Here is a 26,651-nt window from a genome sequence, read left to right on the forward strand (position 1 = left end):
GCACTGGGGCACTTTAGTCCCAGGTTTGGTCTCCAGAGGGCGCCTCCTCCAAATCGGGTGTTCGCCTTGATCGTGGAGGCTGCAGGGACCCACCCTGCACTGTCGGCCTGGGCGCCAGCCCCCCTGCCACCTCTTAACTCCTAACTGCTCTTTCTTCTCCAGGTGGCTGAGGGTGTGTGGGCTGGCGACCCGCCTTGCTCTGGACAGCCGGAAGTGGCCTCCTGGCCCACAACGCTCGGGAGCCACCTCCCCCCACATCCCCCCTGCTGGGGTGGAGCATCCAGGTCATCCCCGGCCCCTCCCCGGGCTCACAGCGACCAGCCCTTCGGGACGAGGAGTTAGCTAGCAAACAACAGTGTGAAATGTGTCCCGGCTCATAGCCCGAAGAAGAATGTCCTTCTGCGTCAGAATGCGCAGCACTGAGCCAAGTGTGGGCTGCCTTTGGGGGAAGCTATTATTTTCAGAATTCTTTAATGAAGCTGAGGACGGAGCTGAAGGGGCAGAGAGGCGCGCAGTGGGCTCTGCCCTTCCCCGAGCTTTCTTTCTCCGACTTAGGGCCCCTTGGCGGGCTCGGAACAGAGGGCGGAGGTGCAGGCTCTGCTCACTGTGGCGCTGACTTGCCTGTCTCGTCCAGGAGGGTGTCCGTGCTGCGGACATCTTACCTTCCCATGGCTCCAGGGGCCGAGGCTGCCCGTGGGTGTCGAGGCCCAGCTGGGTAGAGACCCCCGCCCCACTGCTGCAACCCCATTGGCTGTCTGGTGTCGCCTTGCTGCTGCGAGTCCTGTCTGTAGGGTGGGAGATGGGCTTCTTCCTGGGAGCCGCGGGGGGGGGGGGCGGAAAGGGGGTGCTGAGCTGGGGCCACTCCCTGAGGCTCTGCCCTTCCCCACCCTTCTCCGAGGGCAGGTCTCTGGTTGCCTTCGGTCTGCTGGGCGGTGGGAGGGAGCCGGGCCTCTGCCCCCAGAGGCCCCTGTGCCAGCTCAGAGCGTCCCTGCCCGCATCTGTGTGCTCAAGTCCAGCTGGGCGAGTGCCTCCCTGAAGGGCCTCACTTGGGAGTGAGTCTTCTGCCTCGTCCTCGCCGGTGCTGCGTTAGGAGACCCGTTCTCGGAACCTCAGCGGCACCTTGCACAGCGTATGGTGTGCCGTCGTCTGCGGGGTCTCGGCTCTGTGTCCTGCACACAGGCTGCCTGTGGTCGTGCTGTCCCGCTGGGCCTGGCTTGGCCGAGGTGTGATGCGTCCCTAGGCCAGGGTGACTGCGGGCCCTGGCCCCAAGGGTGACTGTGTGCTGGCGTGAGGGAGACTCTCTGCCGGGTCTTCACGCCGTCGCACTCCCTGGTGTCCCGGACACTGGCCGTGTGCCACAGAGCTGGCTGCAGGTGTCCCTGCCCCGCTTCCCTTCTGTTCTTTCTCATGTGCCAGCAGGCAGCGTCAGGGACAGAGCGTTCGTCCCTCCCATGATGGCACGATGGAAGGCCGCTCCCCGAGGCAGCCGTGGCTGGAGGGAATCTGCATGGCCTGGGTGCTTGGGTTCTGGGGGCGACAGGCCTGGGAGTTAGAGATCCGAGAGACTGGGTGCTGTGCCCTGTGGGTGTGTGTGCAGGGGCAGCTGTGACTGTGTCATAGGACCGACAACCTCTGGTGAGTGGAGGGCGTGGAGGCAGGAGACCAGGTCAGCCCTCCTTGGGTGGTGGGAAAGACACCCTAAGGGAACGTCTGTGTGCGTGGCTCTCAGCCCTGAGCCGGAGGGTGTTTCCGGTAGCTCTGCATCAGCGAGGATCCTCCATGGCAGGTTCAGAGAGCACTCTGCCGGGAACTGACTGGTTTGCTTTTTGGGAAAGTGCAAGTGAAGGAGCCAAGGTACGGCTTGATCCAGCTCCTCCAGGCCGTCACCGAGACGGGCTTGTTTCTTCCCCTGTTTTGGGAGAGTTGCCTTCTGGTCCTAAGAGGGTCCTGCCGGCTGCCCTCAGGGCTGTGCACCTGCTAGTTCATGGCACCAGGAAGGAGAGTATCTTTGTCCCAACAAAAGTCTTGGGTTCACTCTGCTTCGTTTGCTTTGGGCCACCTGTCACCTCTGAACTGTCACTGTGGCTAGGGGCACAGAATGTGCTGAGTGGTTCAGTGTCTTCTAGCAGCTGGTTGTGGAGTCAGCTTCCCTGCCCAGTCCCGCGGCCCTCAGGGCTGTGCATGTGGGGACCCCAAGGGGACCAAGGCAACTGTCTGAGGGTGCACTGGGAAGCACCCATGCCCCATGCGGAGGGGGCAGGTGCTGAGGGTATCCTGAGAAGGGCGAGTACAAGTCTGGCAGTTCCGGAAACCCCCTCAGTCCATCTGCCTCTTCGCAGGCATGGGCTGCGTAGGAAGGGATGTGCTTTGGGATCAGAAACATGGGCTAAAAATCTGGGCTTCACAGCCCCCCAGTGTGTAAGTGGTCAGTTACCCAGCTTTTCTGTGCCTCACTCAGTCTTCCCACCTGCAGAGTGGGCGTGAGGATTTCCTCTGGGGACACCTGCTGTCAGGATCAAGATAAGGAGGCTATGGCCCAGCTCCTGGACCTGCCCAGCATGGGGCGAGGAAATGCTGCTGCCCTGCCTTATGTTCAGGGGCCCGCAGGCTGGGTGGACCCCGCCCAGCTGCATTCTGCTGGGTCTCTGCAATACTGGGTGCCGTGCGGTACTGAGTCCTGCTGTGGGTCCTTCTGCAGCCCTGCAGCTCAGAGACCCTCACTCACTCCCTGCTGACACCAAAGCAGAAGCAGGTGGGTCACGGGTGCTCGCTGGGCCTGAGCCCCTGCCTGTCTCTCCTTTTGCACAGGTGGGGACGTGCGGCACAGCTGTCCACGCTCGTTCCGGGATGTGTTCTGGGTCGGAGGGCTGGGTGGTGTAGGGGTGGTGCGGGGCTGGGCCTGCATCTTGCACGTGCCCCTGTGTGGAGGCCATCCCAGCCAGAGGGAGAGGAGAGACCCTCAGACCTCGCCTTCCCCACCCTGAGGCTTTCCTTCTCAGGGAGGCCGGGGCCTCTCACTGGCTGGGCGGGGGAGGCTCTCCTGGAGGTCATGTTGCTGTTAGTGGTGGCTGGCCTTGTGGCACCTGCTGGCTGGGGCACAGCTGGACAGTGAGGAACCAGCAGCCCGTACGTTGGGACTAGGCTTTAGGTGGTCTCTTGGTCTGGGTGTGCGGGACGAGGTTCCTACCCTTCTGCTTCCCTTGGGAGCCACCCCTGCTTGCATTCCCTGTGCCCCCAGGCGGGGCAGTGACCTCACCCAGGACACCTGCTACCAGGGTCCTCCTCTCCCTCCTCAGCCAGCGCGGCTGTGGACGCACTGCCCTGGCTAGTGCTCCCCACACCCCTGACAGATGCGCCCTCCGCGCACAGGGTGTGCTCATCCAGGGCAGCACATGTTCGCACACAGGTGTGCACAGGGCGTGCGCACACACGGCAGTGCACACAGGTGCGTGTGCACCCATGGTGGCCTGAAGGAAGAGCGAAAGCCTGCCCCTCTCTCTCAGGTCCCGGAGGGCTGATTACAGCCACTCTGCGCATGGCTGAATGGGGAACAACGGGGTTTCTGGAATGAGGCGCATCCGAGGACAGTTGGTGTGAGGAAAGCCCCCTCTGCGCAGCCTCACCTCTGGGCGTGGACCCTCAGCATCTTAGTCCTGACGAGTTTGGCTTCCTCAGGACGGCAGGACAGTGGCTTCTCACGTGGGAGTCGGGCCATTGACCTGTCCGAGGGGCCACAGGTTGGGTTGGGCCCGGACAGCTGCAGCCAGCCTCCCCGCAGCCCCTAGGGCACGTGCTCCCCTTTTGGACTCTGGTTGGGGCTCCTTGTGGAGGTCCAGCAGGTGCCCTTGACGCTGGTGTGCGGACAGGTCTCGTTCCACAGTGCTGTGGCCTTCCAGGGCGCTGCCACTCCGGAGGCGCGTTCACACTATCCAGGAGAGGGCTCTAGCCTGTCACTCAGCCAGTCATCCAGGCCCTAGGCCTGCCCCCTGCCCCCCCTCCCCGGGCACCCAGGGGCCTGCCTCCTCGGGCGGCACTCCTCTTCCAGGCCCTTCCAGGGAAGGGCTCCCCCTTCTTCCACTGCACCCCTCACCCCACCAGTAGGACCTTCAGGGCGTGGCCTGGGACCTCTGTCACACGGCTCCTGTAGTGGCAGAACACTCTGGCTTGGCAGTGGTGGTGCCCCCCCCCCCTTCTCTGGCCTTTACTCCTCACGATGATGCCCCTCTGATCCCTTCTTCTCACACTTGGGCTGGTGCCTGCAGCCTGGATGCCCATGGATGTGGTCAGGGCTGCGCCCACAGTCTCCCTGAGCCGTGCCCCTTGCATGCCCGCCCCAGGCCCCGTGCTGTTGGCCCTCCTCCTCTCCTGGCTGCCCCCAGACCCCAGATGGCAAGCCCCCCGTTGTCTGGAATAGCAGTCAGGCCCCCTGTCTCATCTGTGGGTCTGCCCCCACCAGACTCCTCCTCTGTGTCCTTTGGCCGGCTGCAGGGGCCTGCTGATTTTCTGACTGGGTTCTCTGGCCCCAGGCTTTACTGAAGTGGGAGCCGGAGTGGGGGCGGTTCCAGGTCCACAGCAGGAGAAGTGGCCCAGGGGCCCCCTTCCCATTCCTTAGTGACGAGGGTGTGCTCACAGCCTCCTGGGAGTCCCTGCTGGGACCATGTCTGTGCCTCGTGGTGAGAAGTGAAGCAGGCCACAGTCAGGGTCTCTGAGCCCTGCTGTGCCACACCCGCTCCTTAGCCCCAGAGCAGACTCCGAAGAAACGGGGCCGGGCTGTTGCCTTGCCCAGACCCCCCTGAGCTGTGGGAGCTGCATGGCTTCTCATTGCTTGAGGCTGCGGCACAAGAAGCAGCTGGCACCTGTGGGCCTTGTCCCGGTGGCTCCTCTGCCTCCTGGCACCTACCCCAGGGGCCGGGCGGAGGCGGAGCCCCCCACTGCCTGTCCCAGCCCCAGCCCCATTTCCTTAAGTCCTTGCACCCCACTCAGTGCTCAAAGCAGCCCCCGGCGCAGCGTGCAGAGTGCAAGCCCATTTCCTTGCAGGCTCCGATGGGACGAGGTTGGGAGGCCTCAGGCTGAGGGGAGCTGAGGCCCAGGGATCCCCGGGAGGCCTGCAGCAGAGGGTGAGGATGAGGAAGAGGCCTTCCTCCCACGGCAGGGGGGCCTCGGTGACCGCAGCAGCACAGGAGGCTGGGCGGCAAGGTCGAGGTGCCTGGGCCAAGGAGGGGGTGTGAGGAAGAGGCTCCCTGGATGCCCTGTGGCCTGCGGGCAGTGGGCATCTCTGTCTGTCGCTGCACTCGGGCTCACGGTGCCCTCGGACTAGGGAGCTGGGGTCACTGGCCCGGCACCCTGCAGCAGCAGCTCTGAGAGGTTTCTTCCCTGCTGTGCCCCAGAGCAGGCTGTCCTGGGCACTCTGCGGGCCTGCGTGGCCTCAGCCTTGCCACGCACCCTTAGTTCTCCCTCCTGCGCCGCGGGCCGCTCGGCCTCAGCAGTCCTGCTGCGCGTCTGGGCTCCGCGTCTGGCAGTTGCGCCACGAACTCGCGGCCTGGTGGTGCTTGGTCACCTGCTCCAGGAAGGAATGCTTTGTAACCGCCTGTCGGGAAGTCGGTCTGTCAGTTTGTGGATTTGGAAAAGGACCTTTTCTTTGTCATTTCCCTGAGGACTGTGCGCTTCTCTGAGTTTCTCTGGTTCTCATAGCAGCCAGGCGTGGGGACACTGGTGTCGGCCCCGGGGCCCCAGCCACCGCTCCATCTCATCTGCCTTGCAGGGCTGGCCCCAGGCACCAGGCAGGGACAGCCAGCCTGTGTCCCCCTTCTGAGCCCTGACCCACAGGCAGGAAGTTGGCTTGCAGAGGATTGGCCCCCAGAGCTGATGTGTGAATGACAAGACAAAGGTCTGCCCGGGGGCTGTGACCTTCATGGGGGTGGGGGGGTCCGGGGTGGGGGGTCGGTGCCTGGGGTGTGGGCAGATGGGGTTGGGGGTGGTGGAGGTGCTGGCGCCTCACCTGTGCTGCTGGGTTGGTGCCCCAGGAAACAGGCGTGTCCTCCTAGGCCAGGAAGCTCCCACTGGGGGGGGGCGTCTGGCCCTGCGTGACCAATCAAGTCCTCTCAGGGGGTGGGGGTGGGGGCTGCAGTGACAGGATCCGAGGGGAGAGAAGGGAAGTCGCTGCTCTGTGTTGCCCAAGAGTGTCTCTTATTAAAGCGTTTTCTCCAATCGCTTTAATATTAAAGGAAGGAGATTGGGAGAATAGATCAGCAATACAAATAATCAGTTACTGTAATTGGGAAAAATACTAATAACTTAATTTGCATATGTGGCAACAGCACTTTTTAATGACTGCCTTGATAATAAGAAATAGGTTGTGTATCACAATGCAAGCAAATAGAGAAATCCGTCACTTTATTCATTTTTACAGAAAAGGTCTTTCCGGCTTTTTCTGTGACAGTCTAGTAATTAGGGTGCCTAATTTTAATCTGTTCCGTGGGTGCATGCCCTGCCTAGCTCCGGAAACCAGCTAGTGTCGGTGTGATTCTGTGCCTCCGTCAGTGGCCCGAGGAGGTCCAGGGCACTGTGGGTGACATCAGAGCCTGTCCCCTGCAGGGCTCTGTGCGATTTGCATCGTCTGCCCTGTTGGGGGCCCGAGGGGCCAGGGGTCCTCCTGTGGGCAGCCAGAGAGGCGGTCTTGGGGGTTGGGGTGTGTGAGCCCTGCGGACTCGAGCAGTGGTGCCGGCTTCGGGAGGTGCCCTTTCAGAGGGGTGGAGGCTGCGTCAGGGGTTTTCCTTCAGGGCGATTTTGCTGTCACTGGCTCGGAGGCTGACACCCTGTTGTCACGGTGGGCAGAACTCGAGCCTGAGTTTCAGCACCTCAGTGAGCCACATGGCACTTGGACCAGGCTAGGTCTGGTTCCCCTGCACAGTCTCGCAGCTCAAACAGTGACTTCAAAACCTCCCTGGGACAGGCGTCAGGTACCAGCTGGGGGAGGAGGTGAAGTCAGCTTTCATTTACTTTGTTTGCATTTGGATAGAATCTACCTTTGTTATCTCCTCTCCCTTTCTCGTCCTGACTGGGAAAATGGGCTTCAGTGCCCGGAACTCAGGGCTTCCTAGCTAGGCCTGGGTCCACGTGCGGGTGCAGCGGGAGGTGGCGGAGGGGCGGAGCAGCTGTACGAGAGGAGAGGAGCCAGCTGAACTGTGGATTGCATTTTCAGGACAGGCTAAGCCGGTGCCATGCAGAGCCGTGCGTCTCCCAGCACGCGCTCTGCGTGTTCTCAGCGTGATGCTCTAGGAATCAAGGAATGGGAAGCGGGGTCCTTGTTGCCGATTCCTAGAATCTGTTTCCTTCGATACCTCAGTGCATGGCAGTCACGTGTTTGGGGGACAGCTCCTGACCACAAGCACACTTTAAACATCCTGCTGAGTGTGATGGGGCAGGGTGTTAGTTCAGTCATTTCCAGTCGTTTTCCCCAGCTATTGCAACACGGACCCTTGCTTGCTCCGCCACTTCCTGGAGGTGCCGGCGCACTGGGACTTGGGCAGTGGCTGCTGAGCTCCGAGAAAGTTTGAATGGGTGCGGTGCCTTGTCTCCTGGCCCCCGGTGGCAAGGCCAAGTGGAGAAGGACGCTCCACACGTGTCTGCCCAGTTGGGGGACAAAGAAGGGAGGCCAACTGCAGGGCAGAAGGAGAGTGTGCTGGAGTGTGTGTATGTCTAACTTTAAAAACTATTTTTGTCATGGCGGGAAACATGGCACGTAAAACTTAGCTGGTGGGAGGTGCTGGGTGCTGTGGAGTGAGCCCGCACCACCACGCCTCTGCTGGCAGCCCAGCCACCTTGCACCAGCGACCCTGTGCGGCACGTCCCGGTCCGCTGGCTGTGGGAGGGGGCTGGCTCTGAGAGGCCCAGGGCTGCCCTCCGTGCCCTGCTGGCCGCCAGCGCTGGCTAACGCTAACAGAAAAGGCGCTCGCTCAGATAGTAACCATGCCTGTGTGTGCGCTACGAAGTGTGTGTGCATTTGAACACTGAGCGAACGTCCCACGCAACGAACACACTGTTGGGTTCTGTGTGCGTCAGCGTGGGCTGAGGGCTCTCGAGAGTGCGCAGTGGGTGGGCAGGCTGCAGGGGGTGGGGGTGGGGCCACTGGGGTGGGGGTCTTTTCCTTTGGAAAGGGGAGGAGATGCGTCCCGGGTCCCTGCACAGAGGTGGAAGTCTGCAGGGGGTCCATTTGTTTCTTGCTGTTGAAAGGCAGTGTGACCTGAGGCCCCACCACCTGACTCTGCCCAGGTGTGTGAGCGGCAGGTGCACTCCTAAGGAAGGAGGGGCTGGGGGCAATGAGACATGGGACTGGATCCTCACTCCCCAGGTTCCCAGGGCTTCCTCCCTCCCTGGCTCTTCCTGGTCAGTTGTCGCCTGGTCAGAGTTCGTCCCTGACCCCTGGCCCCTACTGCCTGCTTCTGATTGCTTTGTCTTCCTCCCAGCCCCGGCACCCTGACACCCTGGGTCTGCCCGCTAGTCCCCTCCGGGCAACGTGCAGCCCAGGGCTGCTGCCAGTGACTAGGGGGCCAGGGGCCGCCTCGCCTGGCTGACTCAGTAGCTGCGTGGCACACGGGCGGTGGCCTGGCTAGATCTGTGGCGGGGGCAGCTGTGGGAGCTGCGTGTCCCCTCTGGTGCCCCTGCTGCTGCCGGGGCAGAGGGTGCTGGGCCTTACCTGACCTCGGTGCTGCTCTGGGCCGGTTTCCCTGCAGTGACCACTGCCATCCGACACTCTGCTTCTTCCACAGTGTTTCTGCGAGACAAGGAGAGTTTGGAGACTAGGCATTTTGATTTCCATAGAACTTCCTTTTCCAGAGGAGATCAGAGGTTCTTAGGATGAGTCAGACCTGGGCGGGTCTGGTTCTCAGGCAACTTATCTGAAGGTAGCACCCCTGCTCAGAGCTTAAAGGCACAGCGGGGGGCAGTGTCTCTGCTGGACACCTGCCCCAAGGCAGGTCCCTCTCCTGGAGTCTCTGCCTCTGTGCGCTGGGACCTCTACCACGCCCCGGCACCTGCCCAGACACACGGTAAGCTCTGCCCTGTGTGAGGAGATGGCAGCTGGGCCCCCTGCGCTCAGCTCCAGGGACGTTCTGCCAGGGCCAGCACCTTACTCTGGGTGACATAGGTGGGGGACATGTCAGTGGTGTAGATGGGGAGGAACCTGGGGCTAGGCTCAGCCTGCAGGACTTGAGTGCTCGCTTTAGGGGGTCTGCCCTGTGCCTCTCGGACCTCAACTGCACCCCTGGGAGAGCGCGGGCCCCCAGACAGCTGGCGGCTCCCATGGGGAGAACCCCTGGGGCTGGTGGCCGATGGGGCCAGTGCCCTGCCGAGGGCACACGAGCTGCTGCTGCAGTGAGCAGATGGTGTCAGACCTGCGCTGGTGGGACAGGCGCAGGCCCAGGGCAGTTGTCTCGTGACACCTCCTGAGTGTGTGGAGCAGACGTTAAAGGGGACTGCGTTCAGGGGCAGGATGTGAGGAGAGAGGAGGTGACGTTTGGAAGAAGAATCATTGACAAGCAAGACTGTGCTCGGCCCTGCTGCAGTGCGGCCCAGGCTGGCCTGCGAGGGGACGCTGCGCTGGTCAGTGACTGCTGGCCGCTCCCCAGAATGTGAGGAGGGGGTGTCTGCTGGGAGGGGCTGACTCGTGGCAGCTGACTTTCCGTGAGGCCACTTCCTCGGTGGGAGGCACCGGCGTCTCCTCGCTTTCATTGTTGTGCAGTGTACTGAGTTGCATAGCCACCCCAGGGGTTGGGGGGCCCGGACCAGGGCACAGCGGTCTCTCTGCCAGCTGGGATCCTGGTCCTTTGCAGGATGTATTTTGGGCAGATTAACTTCTCCTGTGCTCTGCGCTGCATTTTTACTCTTAAACTGGGCATTTGACAAACCACAGTTCTGAGTTGGATACAGAAAATAATATGTCGTTTTCTTCCCCCTCGTGCTCAATGCCTCACAAGAAGATTTAAAACTCTATTTAAGAACCTTTGATGCCTGCAGGTCTTCCTCCGTGCTGCCCTCCAGGCTCGGCTGGGTGGTCACTAGTATTCCTGAAGGTGGGTCGAGGCTTGCACGTCTGTGAGAAGGCAGCGGCAGGCCCGGCCCCCGGCCTGCTTCCCTGCGGGTGGGAGGGCAGCCTGGTCTCTGGCCACATGGCTGGGTTTGTGCTGGCCGAGTTCCGGGGTGTTCTGTTTCTTGTTGGACTTATCCAGTCTCATACCAGTGTCTAAGGCACACAGGCATGTGAGAAGCCCTGAGGTTTAGTGGAGTGAGTCCTCCGGGTCTTTCCTAGGACGGCTGTGCTAGTCTTCTGCACGTTGTGTAAGTGCACGGTTTACTTGTTAGGTTTTTTAAAATCTCTTTTTTATTATTATTGTTTTTCCTTTAGAGAGAGGGAAAGGGAAGGAGAAAGAGAGGGAGAGAAACATCAGTGTGTGGTTGCCTCTCACATGGCCCCCACTGGGGACCGGCCCACAACCCAGGCATGTGCCCTGACTGGGAATCAAACCGTTACCCTTTGGTTCGAAGCCCACGCTCAGTCCACTGAGCTACGCCAGCCAGGGCTTCTTGTCAGTTTTTGAGGAAATTCTGGTGGGATCTGACTGAGATTGCACTGACCACCAGTTAATTTGGGGAACACCGATGTTTTAATCACACTGGACTTCCTCCAGTCCACGCACAGGGTATAGTTCTTCATTTATCTAGACCTTTGATTTCACTTCTAATATCTCATAGTTTGATGTATTAAGTTCTTACACAGCTTTTGGTAGATTTGGGCCTACCAAAACAGGGTGTTTGCTGATGTGCTGGTACTGCATGCTGTTGTCAAGGGTGTCTCATTTTCTGTTTGTTGCTGGTGTGTGGGGATAAAGTAGCCTATTGTATATCGACCTTGTGCCTAGTGATTTGTGAGGTGCACTTAGGAGTCTGCCAGCCATCAGCAGACCGTTCTGAGTTTTCTGTGTGCAGGGCGTATTGTCTGCAAGTGAAGCAGTGCGTTCTGCTTCAGTGCCAGTGCCCTCCATTTCTTTTTCCTGCCGTGTTGCTCTGGCCGGCATCTCCAACAGGCTGGTGACTGCCAGGGATGAGAGGGGACCTCCTGGCCTTCCCCTTCAGGGAAGGCCCGTGGTGCCTTCTGCTGGTGACTGGCTTGCTTCCTCCTGCCTTGGGGTGCCAGAGGCTGTGTGGTCTTGCCCACCAGCCTGGCAGGCCGAGGACATGGAGGGGAGACGTGGACTTTGAGCTATGGTCATTTTTGCCCATGTGATGGGATGTGGAAGGTTGCGGTCAGCGGGCAAATGTGTCCTCCTTGCTGTCTGCCACATTCTCTGTGGTCACTTAATAAGATTCTAAAAAGTGTGTTCTCTTAAGGATTTATAATGATAATACTTTCACTCTTTGGAGGGTTTATGGTTTATTCCATGAAATTAGGTCAACTAAAATTCCCCAGGACAGCTGTAGGGAGGAAGAACTGTAGGTGATCCTAGACTCAGACCCTTGGAGGGGGAGGTATCAGCACATACTGTAGCCATAGTGACTGACGCATTTGGTTTCGCTGCTCCTGTGTGGAACGGAAGTAAAAAGAAAGACAGTGATGTCTTCGTGTAAACACGCTCTGTGTCAGAGACGGCCTGATTAGCGGGGTGACCGGGCCCCCTTTCAAAGGGGCCTGTGAATCAGAATTGCAGGCCCTTCTCTGCGGCTGGCCGCCCCAGACGTGGGCGCGAGGCGCGTGCCGTAAACCGGGGGAGAGCGCAGCCATGACGGCAGCTGTGCTTCGAGTCCCATGTCCTGCGCTCGCCCGCGTTTGTCAGGAGTGTTCGCTGTGGCTGGAGACGCGCAGATGCAGGAGTCGGTGTCGTTTGTGAGGCGGCGTGAAGGCTCCTGGAACCTCGAGCTCCTGTGATCCCTGGTGTCTCGGTGCAACGTGCTGCGTGTGTCCTTGGCGGAGGCGTGACCTGCTGTCAGTGGAGTCCTTGGGTGTTTCCGTCAGCGCAGAAGGAGCTGTGTCCCCACGTTTCCTGTCTTACTTGGATGTCAGCTCTCCAGTATGCTTTCACACTGTGTGTATTGCATGGGCTGTTCAGGGGCCTCCGCCCAAGGGGGTGCTGCTGTCCCACGTGGGGGCAGGGACTGTGCTCGGACCCGTCGGGCGGTGTTACCAAGCGCTGTCCTCTCAGACCGGGTCCCAGAGTTTGGTGGCATTGCTTTCTCGGTCAGGCGTCTCAGGTTTCGGCTGTGAAGTGGCGAGTTCCTGACTTTGCTGCTCTGTCCCCCCACTTTCATTAAAACATGCAAATTCCTTCTGTAGCCAGGTGTTTATCACCTGTCGCTCTGTCCGTAGCCTGTCCTCTGAGGCCGAGGCTTCCTGAGGCTACATGCTTTTGGAGTTCTGGAATCTTCTGCATCAGATGTGGTTCACAGATGGGGTGAGTCCAGTAAGACCACGTGTGGGCCCTTTGAGAGGAACCGCCTGGGATTCCAGCACTTTCTGTCTTCCACAGCCTCAATCCCCGCTGGTTTTGGCAGCCAGACGTTGTGGGGACTTACCTTCCTGGTGCTGGAACCCTGGGCTGGGGGGGGTCTCGCTCCCGAGACACCCCTTCTGACCCCTGCCTGCCCCAGGGGGTGTGGGAGCAGCCCGGTCTGCGTCCCCCCGCCTCACCAGCCTCGAAGTGGTTTCTTCTCGAGTTCCATAGGTACGGGACCTCCATCCGGCACCATTTCTGATGGCTCTGAGTGCTGGCTGTTCTGCGTCTCAGTTGTGACTTTGATGCGGTGGAACAAGGAGGCCAGCGGCTTCACCTGCACCGCCACCTTCACCAGGAGTCTAGACGTGGCCCCAGTAAGTCCCTTCCTGTCACCGCCCGGAGGTGTTGAGCCACCGTGTTTGCAGTTCGCTTGGGACCTCAGCCCCTTCGGAGCTGATTCCTGAGGTGCACACGGGACCTTTTCAGAAGCCCCTCTCATTCAACGCACCTTTGTCGCCTGCCTGCTGGGCTGTGCGTCACACCACAGGGGTCTGGCAGGGCTGCAAGTGCCGCCGTCGCCCGGGGCAGCACTGACCGTGACAGAGTGAACCAGGAGGTGTGCACTCTCCTCTGTACATAATCCAGTGTCAGGAGCTTTGAGGGAAGACAGCAGGGGTGGGGGCGAGGGGGACTGCTGGCTGGGCGCTCAGCCTTTCCGGGGAGACAGGCTCGGGGAGTGAGCCCATGAGGTGAGAGGCCAGGGTTCCCGGGGGGAACGTCATGGGAAGGTCACAGCTTCTTTGCTGGGGACTCGTCTGTGAGCCGGTCTGGAGACCTTGGTGTTCCCAGCTGCTTTTGCCCCCGAGCCTTTGCCCTGCGGTGAGTTGCCGAAAACACTGCAGGGCGTCCACTTTAAGGAACCCAGTATTTTCCAGAAGGCAGAGACCGGCTCGAGGTCGTGCAGCTCCCTCTGGCGATGCAGGGCCTCGATGCCCTGCAGGCCAGGGCTGTCTCCCAGGCTGGGCCATGGGGTCTTGGGAGCTCAGGGCCGATCCACAGGAGGCAGACGTCCATCCGACAGCCAGCACAAACGCCATCCCACCCGCGGGTACTGTGGGGGAACTGGCAACTGGGGAGGCTTGGGTTGTCCAGGCTACAGGGAGTCGCCTTTGCAGCCCCACAGAGCACGTCTGCAGCCTGGCCTTGGTGCTGGGGTCACCGGGTCGTGGCTCTCAGTGGCGTTTGTCCACCCAGTCCCATTCCTTCCTCCCCTGGCCAGCTCTTTGCTTTCCTCAGGAACGACCCCTTTCCTGTTAGAGTCACCACGGTGGGTCTGCTGGTCAAGGTGTCCTGCCCTGGCCAAGCGCTGTGACACCCACAGCCCCGCAGATGCAGCTGTTGGGAATGAGTCTCGGACAAGGTCCCTGCGGGGCTGCCCATGACCTCTGCACAGGACCCCTCTGGGGCCTCTCCAGATCGCCCGTTTCTTCTGGGAGGTTCCTTTGTCTGCCCAGCTGGTTTCTGTGGCTCGTAACCACGGACCCCTGGCAGGTGCACCTTTGTTCAGAGAGACCAGCACCTGGAACCTGGGCTCTCACCTCCGTGGGTTCGCACGCTGCGTTCTCGTTACTTGCTTCTAGAAACCAGGGTTCCCCGGCTGGGCACCCATCTGGAACTGGTGCTTTAGCCTCCTGGTCTGGGCCCACGGTATTCCGGGTGATCTGTTGCTGCTTCTCCAGCCCCCAGCCCCCAGGCCTTCCTCTCGGGAGGCCGTGGGCCTCGGCACCACCTGGGTCTGAGACAGCCTTTACCAGGGGCGGCTGGGGCCACCTGTGGGCTGTGTGGGAGGGTGTGCTCATTCAGGGACCGAGCCCCGGCTCTGCAGGGGAGCCCTCCATGTGCTGGTTGGTGCTATTTCTTAGCCTGCCCCGGAGCCCACCCCAGACTCTGTCCTGCTCCGACACCCTCCAAGCTTCTGTGTCCCACAGTTTGGAGGATTCACTATAGTGACAAACCGACTGTTTCCTAACAGAACCGGCTTCCGAATGCATTATAGCAATGATATTTATTTCTGACTAGTTTGGTAATACACTTAAAAGTAAGAAAAAGCTCACAAGGGTAAGGGTTACACAGATGCCCCCCAAACTTTCACAACCGTGCATGTGAATTTGGGGCATTTCAGAGCATGTGGAAGGAGACACACGGGCACGGGTGCCGGTCAGGGCCAGTGTCGGGGGGCCCCCCACGCCCCCGTTTACTTCCTGCATGTTTGAGGTGCCCGTGACACAGGAATTTTTTTTAAAGGAAGAGAAATTTACATCAAAACTGAAACCTTAAATTTAAATTGCAAATATCAACATGAACATATTTTTTTCCCACTGAAACAAAATTTGTAACTCTTCATATATCCAAAAATACACAAACAGTTAAACGCAGCCAGGACGTGGGGGCACCCGACGAAATGCAAACACTCACAGTGACTCAAGTGCTGGCACCGGTGCACCGCCCGCTGGGCCGCGGTGGGTGGCAGAGAGGCCCGGGCCCGGCGGGCTGGGCTGCTGGGGGAAGGGGCTGCTTGCCTGGGTGGGTCAGCGGCTCTGCACTGGCGTTGGACACACAAGGAAACACACTGGAGACATGAGAGCCAAGGCTGCTGGCAGGCGCAGGCCGGACCCCGGGGGGGGGTGTGGCGGGTGAGAGGTGCCCTGTCACGTGGGGTTGCCCTCGGAGGCGTCCCTGCCTGCTCCGGATTTTAGAGACGCAGACCCACGGCTGGACACGGACCTGGAGGCGGGAGAGGTGGGTGCCTGCGCACTGCCTGCTGGGGGGCCCGCAGCAGCACAGGTTGCCTCCGCTCCAGGGAAAGGGACAGGGCTCCCGGAGAAGCAGTTGATTCCAGGACAGTAAAGGACACTTTAAAAAGGAGGGTGCACAGAGGAGCAGAGCGGGAAGCTCCTCGTGGCCCACAAGGAAAGAGCGGCGGTGGCGTCGGACCGTACCGCGAAGGACCCGCGCACACCCTGAGCCTGTGCTCGTGGGGGCACGGGGTTGGCCACACAGAGCCGCGGGACGCGGCGGCTCGCCTGCACAGTGCGGTTCTGGCAAATGCGTCCAAGAGAAAGGGGAGGCGGGAGCAGAGCAGCAGCGGGTGTCCGGTGGTCCTGCGCCCGGCAGATGCCTGGCCGGTGCCGGCCCTGGGTGAGCTCTGCCCTGTGCGTCCAGGAGGCATCTGCTGGCTTCCTTGGGAGTGTCATGGTTTCGGCAGGAACCGTGGTGGCGGCATTCCATGCTCCTCGCCCAGTACCCATAGGGCCCATGGCGGTGACCTCTGACTCTGACACCGCCCGTCTCCTCCGCGCCTTCTCACGAGCTCAGCTAGGGTCGCAGAGAAGCGCCTTTTCCCCTCTTTTCCATCACACCGGTGTCCGCTCCTTTTGGCTCGTTTCGGATTTGCCCTGTGCATTCCTCCAGGCGGCACCTGGAGGCACTGGCTGAGACCTGCGTCGGTAGGGCCAGCGCCCGGTGGCCCCGAGTGTCCCCCTGCCACGCACATTGTGATAGGCCGTGTGTTCATTTCCATCCAGGGCCTCACTTCAGAGACTCTGGTTTGTGTTTCAATTTTTCCTCTGCCCAGGAAGTGCGTCAGTTTCCCGATACCTGGAGATTTCCAGGTATCTTTCTGTGCTTGACGTCTACCTTAATTTCGCTTTAGTCAGAGAACACATTTGTGAGGCTGGACTCGAGTCCTTTAACATTTACTGAGACTCGTTGTACGGCCCCAGAGCCGTCCGTCTCGGTGAGTGCTCCGCGTGCTTTGAGAAGAATGTGGGGAATGTGTGCTCGCTTGTTTACGAGCGTCCTGTGAACGCCTCGACGGTGCTGTCCTGTTCTTTTTGGTGTGCTGCTTGTCTGCGTGTTCGAACGGCAGCGGACAGCAGGTGTTGGAGTGTCAGCTCTGGCGGCGCGTCTGTTCCTTTCTCCTCACAGTTCCGCTGAGTTTTTCCCAGTGGGGGCTCTGTTCTTCTGTGTTTGAATGTTGTCGTCACGTCCTCTCGATGGTTGAGCCCTCGCCCTCGTGACGCTGACGCCGACCCAGGCCAGAGCCCTGCTGTCGCGCCCCCTGCCTTGTGTTCCGCTGACGGCGACAGCTTCCTTTTGATTGGCACTTGCGTGGTACACCTTTCCCACGTGTTCCTCGTCATCTGTTTCTATCTTCATCCTGAAAACAGACTCTTTGCAGGCCTGCAGAGCTGGGGAAGGTCGACAGCCCCGCGTCAGACTCGGCCCCTCTCTGAGCCCATGTCGCCCTGCCCTGCGTCATCCTGTCGGACTCTGTCCGAGTGGGGTCTCTTTTCCCCTGACCCATGGGGCGGGGCAGGCCATTGACATGGTGACCGATGCAGTCGGCTTATAGCTGCCCTCTTTCTGTTCGTCACGGCTTTTTGTTTTTTCTATGCCCTGTCTGCCTTTGGATTATTTCTAATGATTGTGTTATTTTTTATTGGCACGTTAGCAAGAACCTAAGTGGCTGCTTCACACCGCGCTCCGTGTCCAGGGTGGGGACACGGTGGTGCTCCTCCAGTGCTTTCGTTCTGGGTTGTTTTCCACATGTTTTCTGAGTCCCTATGATGTAAGCTGCTCAGTACATTATTGTTCTTGTTTTAGACAGTTCTCTCTCAGAAAGTCAACCTAAGAGGAGACTTTCAAGTTTACATCTGTGGTTCCTGTTTCCAAGGCTCCGCCCACCTCTGTGTAGAGCTGCGTGTCCAGCGGGCCGGGCTGCCCCTCCGCCTCAAGGACCAGCCCCGTGCAGATCGGCCGGCCCAGTGTTTTCAGTCTCTGCGCCTCGGAAGGTAGCTTTACCCCGGGTTCACCATGCACTTGAGAGTCAACAGCTTGTCAGCTGCCAGAGCAGAGCCCAGAGAAGGCCCCTAACCAGCATCACGGTGGACACATGTAGTAGGGCAGGGGGCACGGTGTTTGGGCAGAGCCCAGCCTGGGCCAAAGCTGTTCTCATTTGAGGGCCTCAGAAAGGTGTCCGGGATGTGGGAAGGGACCTGCTCTGAACTGCAGGAGGTGAACTTGCCTCCGAAAGTGATTTGCTGCCGACGTCAGAGAACGGATTTCACAAGCCTGGCTAGGAGAAGATGTGACCCCGCACACGGGCAGAAGCGTGTGAGGAGGGAATCAGAGGGGGAACGAGAGAAGGGCCGAGCTGTAAGGGAAGTGGCTGGGGATGGGCAGTCAGGTTTAAGCCTGCAGTACAAGCTGTGAGGAGTCTAGTCATCGTGTGGAGAACAGGCCTGCAGAGGTGCCTGTGTGAAAAGGACCCAGGGTGGGCGTGCTGTGGTGACGGAGTGAGCCCAGCCAGACATCTGGGGACCCCTGGAGAAGCCAGAGCCTGTTAGCCAAGTGACCGTCAGCGCGCTGCAGAGGGGCGCTGCCCACGCAGAGAGGCCGGCAGGGAAACCGAGCATACCTACGTCGTCTGAAAGCATCTCTGCGTTTCGAGGTTAACACAGTCCGGCCCGATCTAGACAGAGTCCAGGAACGACAGCAAGTGCAGCGCCGTCAGCCCCCAGAGCGCCCTGGGAGGAAGCCCTGCCCCACCTCTGGGCGTGTCCACAGCGCAGAGGGTGCAGCAGTGTGCACCGACGGGGGGGGGGGCAGTCTGCAACTTTCACACGCAGCCCAGGGGTGACTTGGGTGAAGAGCCATCTGAGATTTGCAAGGCTTTGCAAACAGGCCATCTATTGGGTTGGCCAAAAGGTTCATTTTGTATTTGTTTTGAAACTGTTTTGTTAGATTGTGTTGTGACAGCTGTCGTGTCAGTGTGCATTTAAAAAAACTTATCAAAATGGGTGGATTTTTTGTGCAGCCGTTTTAATACTAAATATGGGAGAAAATACACAACATTTTTAGTGTATTATGCTTTATTATTTGAAGGAAGGTATAAACAGCTGAAACCCAGAAAAAGGTTTGTGCAGTGTGTGGAGAAGGTGCTGTGACTGACGGGACGGGTCAGAAGTGGTTTGTGAGTTTCGTGCTGGAGATTCCTTGGTGGGTGACGCTCCAGGGTCAGGTGGGCCAGCTGAAGGTGACAACAATCCAGTTGAGACATTGATTGAGAACAGTCAACGTTCTACCATGTGAGAGACAGCCGACATATTCAGAATGTCCTCATCATTAAAGCTATTAGTGAAAATGGAGAATGTGTCTTTTATCTCACAAAAGAACTGAATGGACTTTGTGGCCAGCCCACTACACCGCCTTCAAGGAAAGTTCCTTCTGACCAAGACATGGATAAAAATTCTGAGCCTGAAAACAATGTCACTGTGTTTCACAGGGAAGTAACCAGCCACAGAATCATAATCATTAGGATATTAACCACAGAGTTACAGAGAATTTGAACTTGGAAACCACCTAAATAGCCTGTCTTGGGGAGCGACCCCTTCCAGGCTGTGTGGGCCAGGGTTCTCCCATGATGAGGCACTGGGGAAAAGGAGCCTGGAGGGATGTCATCCGGAGCTGGGACTTGTCACACTGCAAAGGAAGAGGTGGCAGACAGCCCTCAGATGGGCCTTAAGCCAGGGTCAGTGGGAGAATTTTCTTAAGTACCGTTTTTTCAGGGTATTTTTATGTTCTGATTATAAAAGTAATATGTGCTCATCATACAGTCTAAACAGCCCCTGCCGGCGCCGCGGCACGGAGCGGGTGCTTGCGGTGGGGGTTCCTGGACGCGCGTCTGGGCTCTTCTGCTCAGGGACCGATGTGCGGCTGGTCTGGTCCTGGGGAGAGGGTGTGACGAGCCGCCTGGTCCCAGCCACCCACCCGGCGTGGCGGAGGGGCGGCTTCCTCACAGGGCCTTGCAGCCGGTGCGGCTGGGGGAGTAAGGACCGTGGAAAACTGGTGTCAGTGCAGCGAAGAGTGGGGGGTGCGGCTGGGAGCTGGCAGTCTGGGCAAAAGGCAAGGGGAAACGCGTCACGAGGTTACAGATGCCGGCCCGTGGTGCCGGCATCGCGGCGACTTTGTAGTCACATCCCTGTGACGGCGTGTGCTGCCTCACAGCGAGGACATGGAAACCAGCCCAGGAGACGGCCATCCTGGAGGGGGCCGGGAACAGCAGGAGTGAGGCCGCCACGTGCAGCTGGCCCTCAGGGGCGGGCGGGCGCCCTTGTGCCGCCCGAGCTCTCTGCCTGCGGGGCGAGGTCGCTTTCACCTTTTCATCGTGTTTGCACATTTCCTCACACCCCTCCCCCGACACACAGCGTTTCCTGTCGGCAGAGCCACCCTGGCGGTAGTTGTGCCAGGTGGTGGTGGCATGAGCGAGGACAGGTCCAGGGCACCCACTGACTATGCTGTCTTCTCTGTCCCCCCATAGGCCGTCCCCTGAGCTGGTGGACGCCCCGCCTCACCCCTGCCCGGGCCCACCGCTGGGCTTGCATGTGTCTGCAGGACTCTGGAGCTGCGTGGAACATCGTCCCCGTGGAAGTTCCAAGCCACTGAGTCACGGCGACGCTGCCAGCGATGAGCTCCCAAAGCCACCCAGGTGAGGGCCAGCGGGGCTGCTCTGGGCGGAAAGGGTGTCCCTGGCGGTGGCAGCTTGAAGCAGGCTGTAGATGTGTCTTCCTTGATAGTGGTCCTGCTGGTCGGCCACACCTGGTGCAGTGGGGACCGCCTGTCCTTTGTCTCGGGAGGAGCAAGCCCTCAGGAGACTAGGCCGGGCCGCCGACCTGAAGGCAGACCCAGGCTGCTATGGCAGTGCTCAGGCGTGGAGCTTTTGGGAGGGGACGCTTAAAGGTCACTTTGTGACTTGGAGAGTTGATTTCTCATCCAGCTTCTTTGGGGGGCCGCGGGGTATGGGGCTGGGGCCGGGCTGGGCCCTGGGCTGGGTGTGGCCCGGGAGCCCCTGGCAGCGCGCCTCTGTGAGGCTCTGCAATGGGGGCGCCACACGGGGTCAGCCCTCACAGTGCCCTGGTGCTCTAGGCCTGGATAGAAGGAGGGACTTCTTCTGTGGGGGTCACAGAGCGAGTAAGTGGCTGACCGGGATTGGGACTCACGTCTGTGTGGCCCTTAGCTTCAGAAGTGTGCTGTAGGCACACGCCTTAGGATTTCTTTCTCCCCTTGCAAAGTCCCAGCGCAGCCCCCGGCTGCTGCCTCCAGCTGCCCTGTGTCCGGTGGGCGGGGGGTGGCCTTCACACACCCACCCGTCCATCAGGGTGGCGGTGGAGTCTGGGTCTCCTGCTTCGGGATCGCCTGGGACCTTTTCGCCTTCCTGTGGCCTGATGGGAGTGGCCTGAGGCCCTGCAGGACGCCCGGTGGAGCTCAGGTGTGAGGCTTGACGGGTGTGAGTGTTCGCCAGGGGGGGACGCCAGGCGGAGGACGGAGTCCAGTGTCTGGGTCGAGGTGTGTCAAGTGGAGGCCGAAAGGGGCCCCGCTCTCCTCCCGCTGTGGGGGGTGGGCCTGCTCCCCACATCTGAGCCCGGGGGGCGGGGGGCGTGCGCAAGTGTTTATGTGGTGTGAAATCGTCCCTTGAGGGGGGGCTTCTGTTTTACTTTTCATGTTTTAATGTGTTGTGAGTACTTTTTGTTGGTGTAAGTCTAGCTGACTCTGACGGCTGGTAGGTGGGTGTCGGTGTGGCTGGGGCACCATGTACATGCAGCAGCCCTGAGTTGGTGTCAGACTGCCGTCACACCGTGGTTGGTGCACATACTCCTCCAAGTGCCCCTCTGTGTGGGGCCGGACCTCGGACCGGGCCGTTGCCCAGCAGGCGCAGTGGCCGGGCGCGTGCGCAGCCCCAGGCTCGCTCTGGCGGTGCTCCAGAGACTGTCCGCGGATCTCGGAGGCCCCCCCCCGCCCCCCGCTCCTTCTCGGCCGTGGGGGTGGGGCGCCTGGGGCCCAACCCCCAGGCTTGTCAGACTTGTATTTTCTAGGCAATTCCTCCAAGTTTTTGGTCAGTTGGTGCTGTTTACCACTGTCTGGCATTGCTATACGCCCTTTAATGTTTTCATTTGCACTTAGTAACTTCATGGACCTGGGGAGGAGAGAGGTCCTTAATACTCACGCACTCGCTTCGCTGTCTTGGACACGAAGTTTCTACTGCCCGTCTTCCACCGGACCAGGAGCCCCGTCTCTGCCCCAGCCTCCCTAGCCCTGGGGGTGGGTCTGGGGGTGGCGGCCCCTCGCCTCAGAGGCTCTGTGCCCCTCCCTGCCGTGCCCCTGGGGCCCTCCTGCCCCTACGCTCACTCACACTGGCAGTGCAGCCTCAGCCCTGATAACATGGCCTTTGCATTGGATGTGTCTGATTCCCCCCCCCCCCCGTTTTCCTTTCACACTCCCTCTGGTGGGCAGGCGTGCACCCGGTTTTATGGCCGTTCTTTATGAGCACGCCAGAGCCGGCCGGTCCTCTGACGTAAAGCCGCGCGCTGCTGGGTTTTATTGCTCTGAATCAGTGTTTGCGCTGATGTGACCAGCCTGCGGAGAGGGCCTGGATTGATTTAGCCTCAAAGAACTCTTCTCTGTTGGTAAGAAGGATGGGAAGAGGCTCTGAAATGGTGCGCTTGTTGCCCAATCCCATGCTCTCACCCTTCCCTGTGGGACGTGCTGACACGGGTCAGGAAGGGCGCACAGGACACAGGGCCCCCGCCTGGCAGGGCATACCTGTGTGAGACAGGGAGGGGGCCCAGTGCGAGCTGCCTGCAGGACGAGCAAAGGTCCTTTCCTCCCTGCCTTGTCCCTCCCTCTCCTCCCAACAGGCTGCGCCTGGCCTCCAAACCGCGTGTCTGGGAGGTGGGTAATGTTGCTGGCTTAGGGGAAAACTGGATAGTGCCACAGGTGCCTTTCCAGCCCCGCCCCGCCCCGCCCCGCCCCGCCGGCCGCCTTCTTGGTACCAGTGGTACCGGGAGGAACCTGGCTAGTCTCAGGGCCCATCTGGCAGGTGCTCGGGACCGGTGTGCGGCCACGCATACCCGAGTCTCGATAGAAAACTGGCTGATTGGGGTGGGAACTCAGGTGTCCTCCCCCCCACCCCCCTGCATCTCAGAAGGTGGCCTGGACGGGGTCTCTTGAAAAGCGGAGTAGCAATCTTGAGGGGAACTTATATGTGTAAAACCAGTGATTTAATGTGGACTATTCTCTGATTTCTTAATTCTCTGTTGTGTCTGAAATACCCTCTCTGCACAAAAGGACTTAACTCTGGTCACTGAACTCTTAGTCACTAAAGAATCTGCACCCCTAGGGGCTTGGTGGAGTTTCACAGATTGTGATTTCTTCGGACCTCCATCAGGTTTCCCTCCTGGAGGCCTCCCTGGAGGTGGCTACCTGACCTGGAGGTCAGTGGGCCCGCCCCCTCTGTCCTCCGGCCTGGCTTCCCGGGCCTGGTCTCCAGTTTGTTTACTGCAGCCAGTTTGGACGCCAAGGTCATTATGTTTTAAGATAGAAGTTATCTCAGAAAGAAATATTTTTATGTCCTTTAAATTGTGCTTTGCAATAATGGAATGTTTCAGGGATTCCACAAAGTTTTAGGGACTTTAAAGAGAGAAAATGAATTTTGAGGACCTGCAGCTAACACGAAGACATCACTTGTGAGCTGCTGGTGACAGGTGGGTTCTGGGCGCAGAGTGAGCCCTGTATGGCCTTGCCCCCGGGTTGGGGAGGCCGGGAGGTCGGCCTCGTTCATGCCCAGCAGCTGGAGAAGAGCTTTCAGACCCTTCCATGAAGGCGAGAGAGTCCTCAGCGTTTGGCTGGGGGAGCTAAACCCTTAGGGCACCAGGGAGAGAGACTGGGGCTGACACCGGGCACCCACGCAGGTGTGTGTGGGGGCAGAACTGCCCGGCTGAGCAGGCTGAATGGCTGTGGGAAGTGGGTGGGGTTTCAGAACCACCTCCCTGGGGGCCTTGGTGAGCCCCTGGCAGCACTGGCAGTGCCCCTCCCCCGCCCCCTCCCTGCCTTCATTATCTGGGAGCTTAATCAGTCAAGGTTTGTTCTGCAAATCGTGGAGACGTGAGGACTTCTTTTTCAACCTACTTCTTTTTTTAATCCTCAAATTGTGTTTTGTCTTTGAAAATCACGAATACTCAGTCGTTCTGAAGAGCCCAGAAAATTCACTGTCAATGAAGCATTGATGGTTTGTTTTGGCAATTCTCTGAAAATTCTTGTGCAGTTTGTGGGACATTTGCATGTATGTCCTTTTTTCAAAGCCACCATTGTAGAAATGCAAATTTCGGAGTTCTGCCAGGCTGAATGTCGGATGATTAATGGCATTGAGATTTAAGAATGAGCTCCCAGCAGGGCTCTGACACACAAGCCCGGCATCAGAGCCCATTGAGAGCAGCTTGGCGCTGGGACCCAGAAGCTGTCACTGGGCCCCCCCGTAGGGGCAGGTCTGTGCTAACAGGTGTGTGGGCCGGGAGTGCTGTTGACCCGACTCCGCTCAGCCAGAGGCGGTTCAGACTCACACGCTGTCTCCACGCTTACCCCTGGTCCAAGCCCGTGGGCGGTGCTTCCAGGCCAGATGAATGGTGACTTTGTTCTGAGCTGTGGCCTGAGGTTACTTGGTTGGTTCCGTTCTGCACCCTGCGTGGGGGCTCCGGTGTGTCTCCCGATTTCTAGCCAAGCGAATCGGTCTTCACGGTTGCGCCAGCCAGAGGCTGACCTGGGACAGAATTGGTTCCCTGAGGGCAAACTCGGAGTGCACTGGGCCCTCTCAGGGGCTGACCTGTGGGCGAGCTCAGAGCTCCGATGCACCAGGGCCTTTGGTACAGTGTGGTTCATGCGGTGACAAGGGACAGGCGGGGGGACAGTGAGCTGGGTCTGGAAGGGGGACAGGGTGGTGGGGCTACCGCCACCCAGGTTGATGTGGTCCCATGGCCCCGAGTGCGGAGAAGGGGTTGTGGGCCTCGCATCCCCCGCCCCTCCACTGCACCCTCTCTGGGGACGCTAGAGCCGGTTTTGCTGTTGAACTTCTCCGCTTTTATGCTGCTGGGATGTGTGTGAGAACACCGTGAACTTTCCCTGACCCGCCACCCGCCCTGAGGAAGCTGGGCCATTTGGGAGGTTTGGGCTGAAGCTTTTCACTGTGTTTCCATCTGAGAGCCTTTTATTTGCTTATTCCCTGAGAATGTGATAAAAAATGGACACCTGTAGGGAATTATAATGATGAAGAAGTATCAAATGAGATAAATAACTAACCTTTTTAGAATTGTACCCAACTCGGTGTTTCATTGGCCAGCTTTGGGCACTTCATCTGTCAGTTAGGTGGTGGCCGTGTGGGCCTTTAAGAAGGGGTGATAGCCACGCCAAGGACACGCCTGTCCTGGCTTCCCGTTTGCCCTCCGTGCCTCCCCTTCCCGCCCAGCTCACAGACCCAGAGCAGCTTGGATCTGCGCCCCATTCCCCGGGGTTGTGGCGCTGGCAGCTGGGAGCCTGGCCAGCGTGCTGCGCAGGTGGCTCCCCGGGAGCAGGTGGCCCTTGGCAAGACTCCCAGTCTGTGGGGAGCTCAGGGGGCCTCAGGGTCCTGCGGGGCTTCGGCCCAGTGCCCCTCTTCCTGCCACCGTGCTCGCAGCGGTCACTGAGTGCCCTGGCCCTGACTGGGACCTGGAGCGATCCGCGTGGCAATGCAGTGCTGGGGCTTCTGGGATTTTTACTCGAAAAAACAATGTGCAACATTACAGCCATCTTCTCACTTTTACTAATACTGCTACTTCTGAAAAGTTGTATTGAGGCTTATTTAAAAGTGATATATATTTTTAAATAAAACACACCACTTTGACATCTTTTGACTTGAAATGGCATTTGTAAAGAATCCCATGCAGTTGGTTGGCGCGTCTTGGTGCCACTGCCTCCGGGACCACACTGCAGGGCTGGGCCCCTCAGGCCCAGTGAGCCCTTTCACGTGGCCGTCACTCCTGACGCTGAACCTCATGGTGGCCCTGTGGGCGTCCCACGAGCCTTTTGCGGGGGAGCGTTTGCGGTTTGTCCCAGAAACTTCCAGCTCTGGTGCCGTTTCCTAGAAGCCTCTCGTGCACCCATCCTGGAGACCGCGAAGCCGAGAGAATGCTTGGCGTTCCGGGAGCTGAGGCTCCGTTGTGCCGCATTTGCGGTCCTGGCTGTGTGTCCCGTTTAAACGAGTCTGAACTGTCCTAGGCATCCTCTGGACAGTGCACTTCTGAGGTTGGCGCGGTTCTCGTCGCTGGGTCCTGGGCGGTGCCAAGGCCTTTGCAGAGGGTCCCTCGGAGGGTCCCGAAGAGGGTCCCAGCCCTGGCTGACCGGCTGCAAGTGCACACTGAGGGTGTGTCTGGGGCAGGCTGGCAGTGCTGCTGGTGTGGCCCCACAGTGCTACTGCTCCTCCTCCTCCTCCTCCTCCTGGCCACAGGTGGTCCTCCAGCTCCCAGTACGCTGGGCACCTGCTGGCCTTCTTAGTGTGAGCAGAGGTACTGACCTGCACTGGGTTGGCCCAAATGCCTGTGGGCCTGGGGCTGTGCGGTCCATGGCATAGCCCTCCAGGCCCCCCCACCCCTCACGTGTCCGTCTGTGCTCCGCCGCAGCCTGGCTGTCCGGGGGGGGGGGGGTGCACGCAGCCTGGAGGCCCCAGCCTGGATGTGGATGTGGCTTCCTGGGTCTCAGCTGGGCCTTCCTGTGCTCTCCTGTGATCTCATGCGGCTGCAGGAGATCCCAGCCAGTGGTTGGGGGCGTCCTTGGTTCTTTTGATGTCACATGGGTCCTGGTAGGCGTGGCTTTGGTGGGCCAGTTTGCAGAATGTGGCCTCATTGACTGTGGATCCTGAGGAGACGCGGCCCTTAACAAAGGCCCTTAAAGTGCCTTTCCCAGCAGCTGTGGGGGCTCAGGGCGGTGCCTGGGGTGCGGCGGGAGGGGGGAATGGGCCTGCGCTGGGCGGCAGGTTCATTTCCAACGTCAGTACTACTTGTGAGAAGGAAAGAGCCACTGGCATCTGTCTTATTGCCCAGATTTCCCGAAAACGTTGTAGGGACGTCCTCCACAGTTTCTAGTTCTGAGATCTTTCGGCCTGGCCTTGAGGGGACAGGGCTGGGTGAGCCCCCGGCAGAGGCAGCCCTGTGTCTGTGGGCTTCCGTGTGTGACCAGGCCACCTTGGCCAAAGGGGTGTCACTGAGGTGGCTTGGCCCAGCCGGGCTGCCCCAGCCGGGCTGC

At 59.6% G+C, this 26,651-nt stretch overlaps 1 protein-coding gene across 7 annotated transcripts in view; it reads left to right on the forward strand.

Moving 5' to 3' along the window:
- HDAC4 (histone deacetylase 4) overlaps nucleotides 1–26,651 on the forward strand; it is a 175,969-nt gene that overhangs the window by 7,653 nt on the left and 141,665 nt on the right. For all 7 annotated transcript variants that reach the window (XM_037069313.1, XM_037069317.1, XM_037069316.1 and 4 more), the window contains exon 2: nucleotides 19,867–20,034. In XM_037069313.1, coding sequence (XP_036925208.1) covers nucleotides 20,013–20,034 — 22 coding nt within the window. In that variant the 5' untranslated portion in view covers nucleotides 19,867–20,012. The remainder of the gene's footprint in view (nucleotides 1–19,866; nucleotides 20,035–26,651) is intronic.

This window comes from Sturnira hondurensis, unplaced genomic scaffold (genome assembly GCF_014824575.4).
Source record: "Sturnira hondurensis isolate 20B ecotype Veracruz unplaced genomic scaffold, ASM1482457v3 Scaffold0018493, whole genome shotgun sequence".
In the NCBI taxonomy this organism is placed as follows: Eukaryota; Metazoa; Chordata; class Mammalia; order Chiroptera; family Phyllostomidae; genus Sturnira; species Sturnira hondurensis.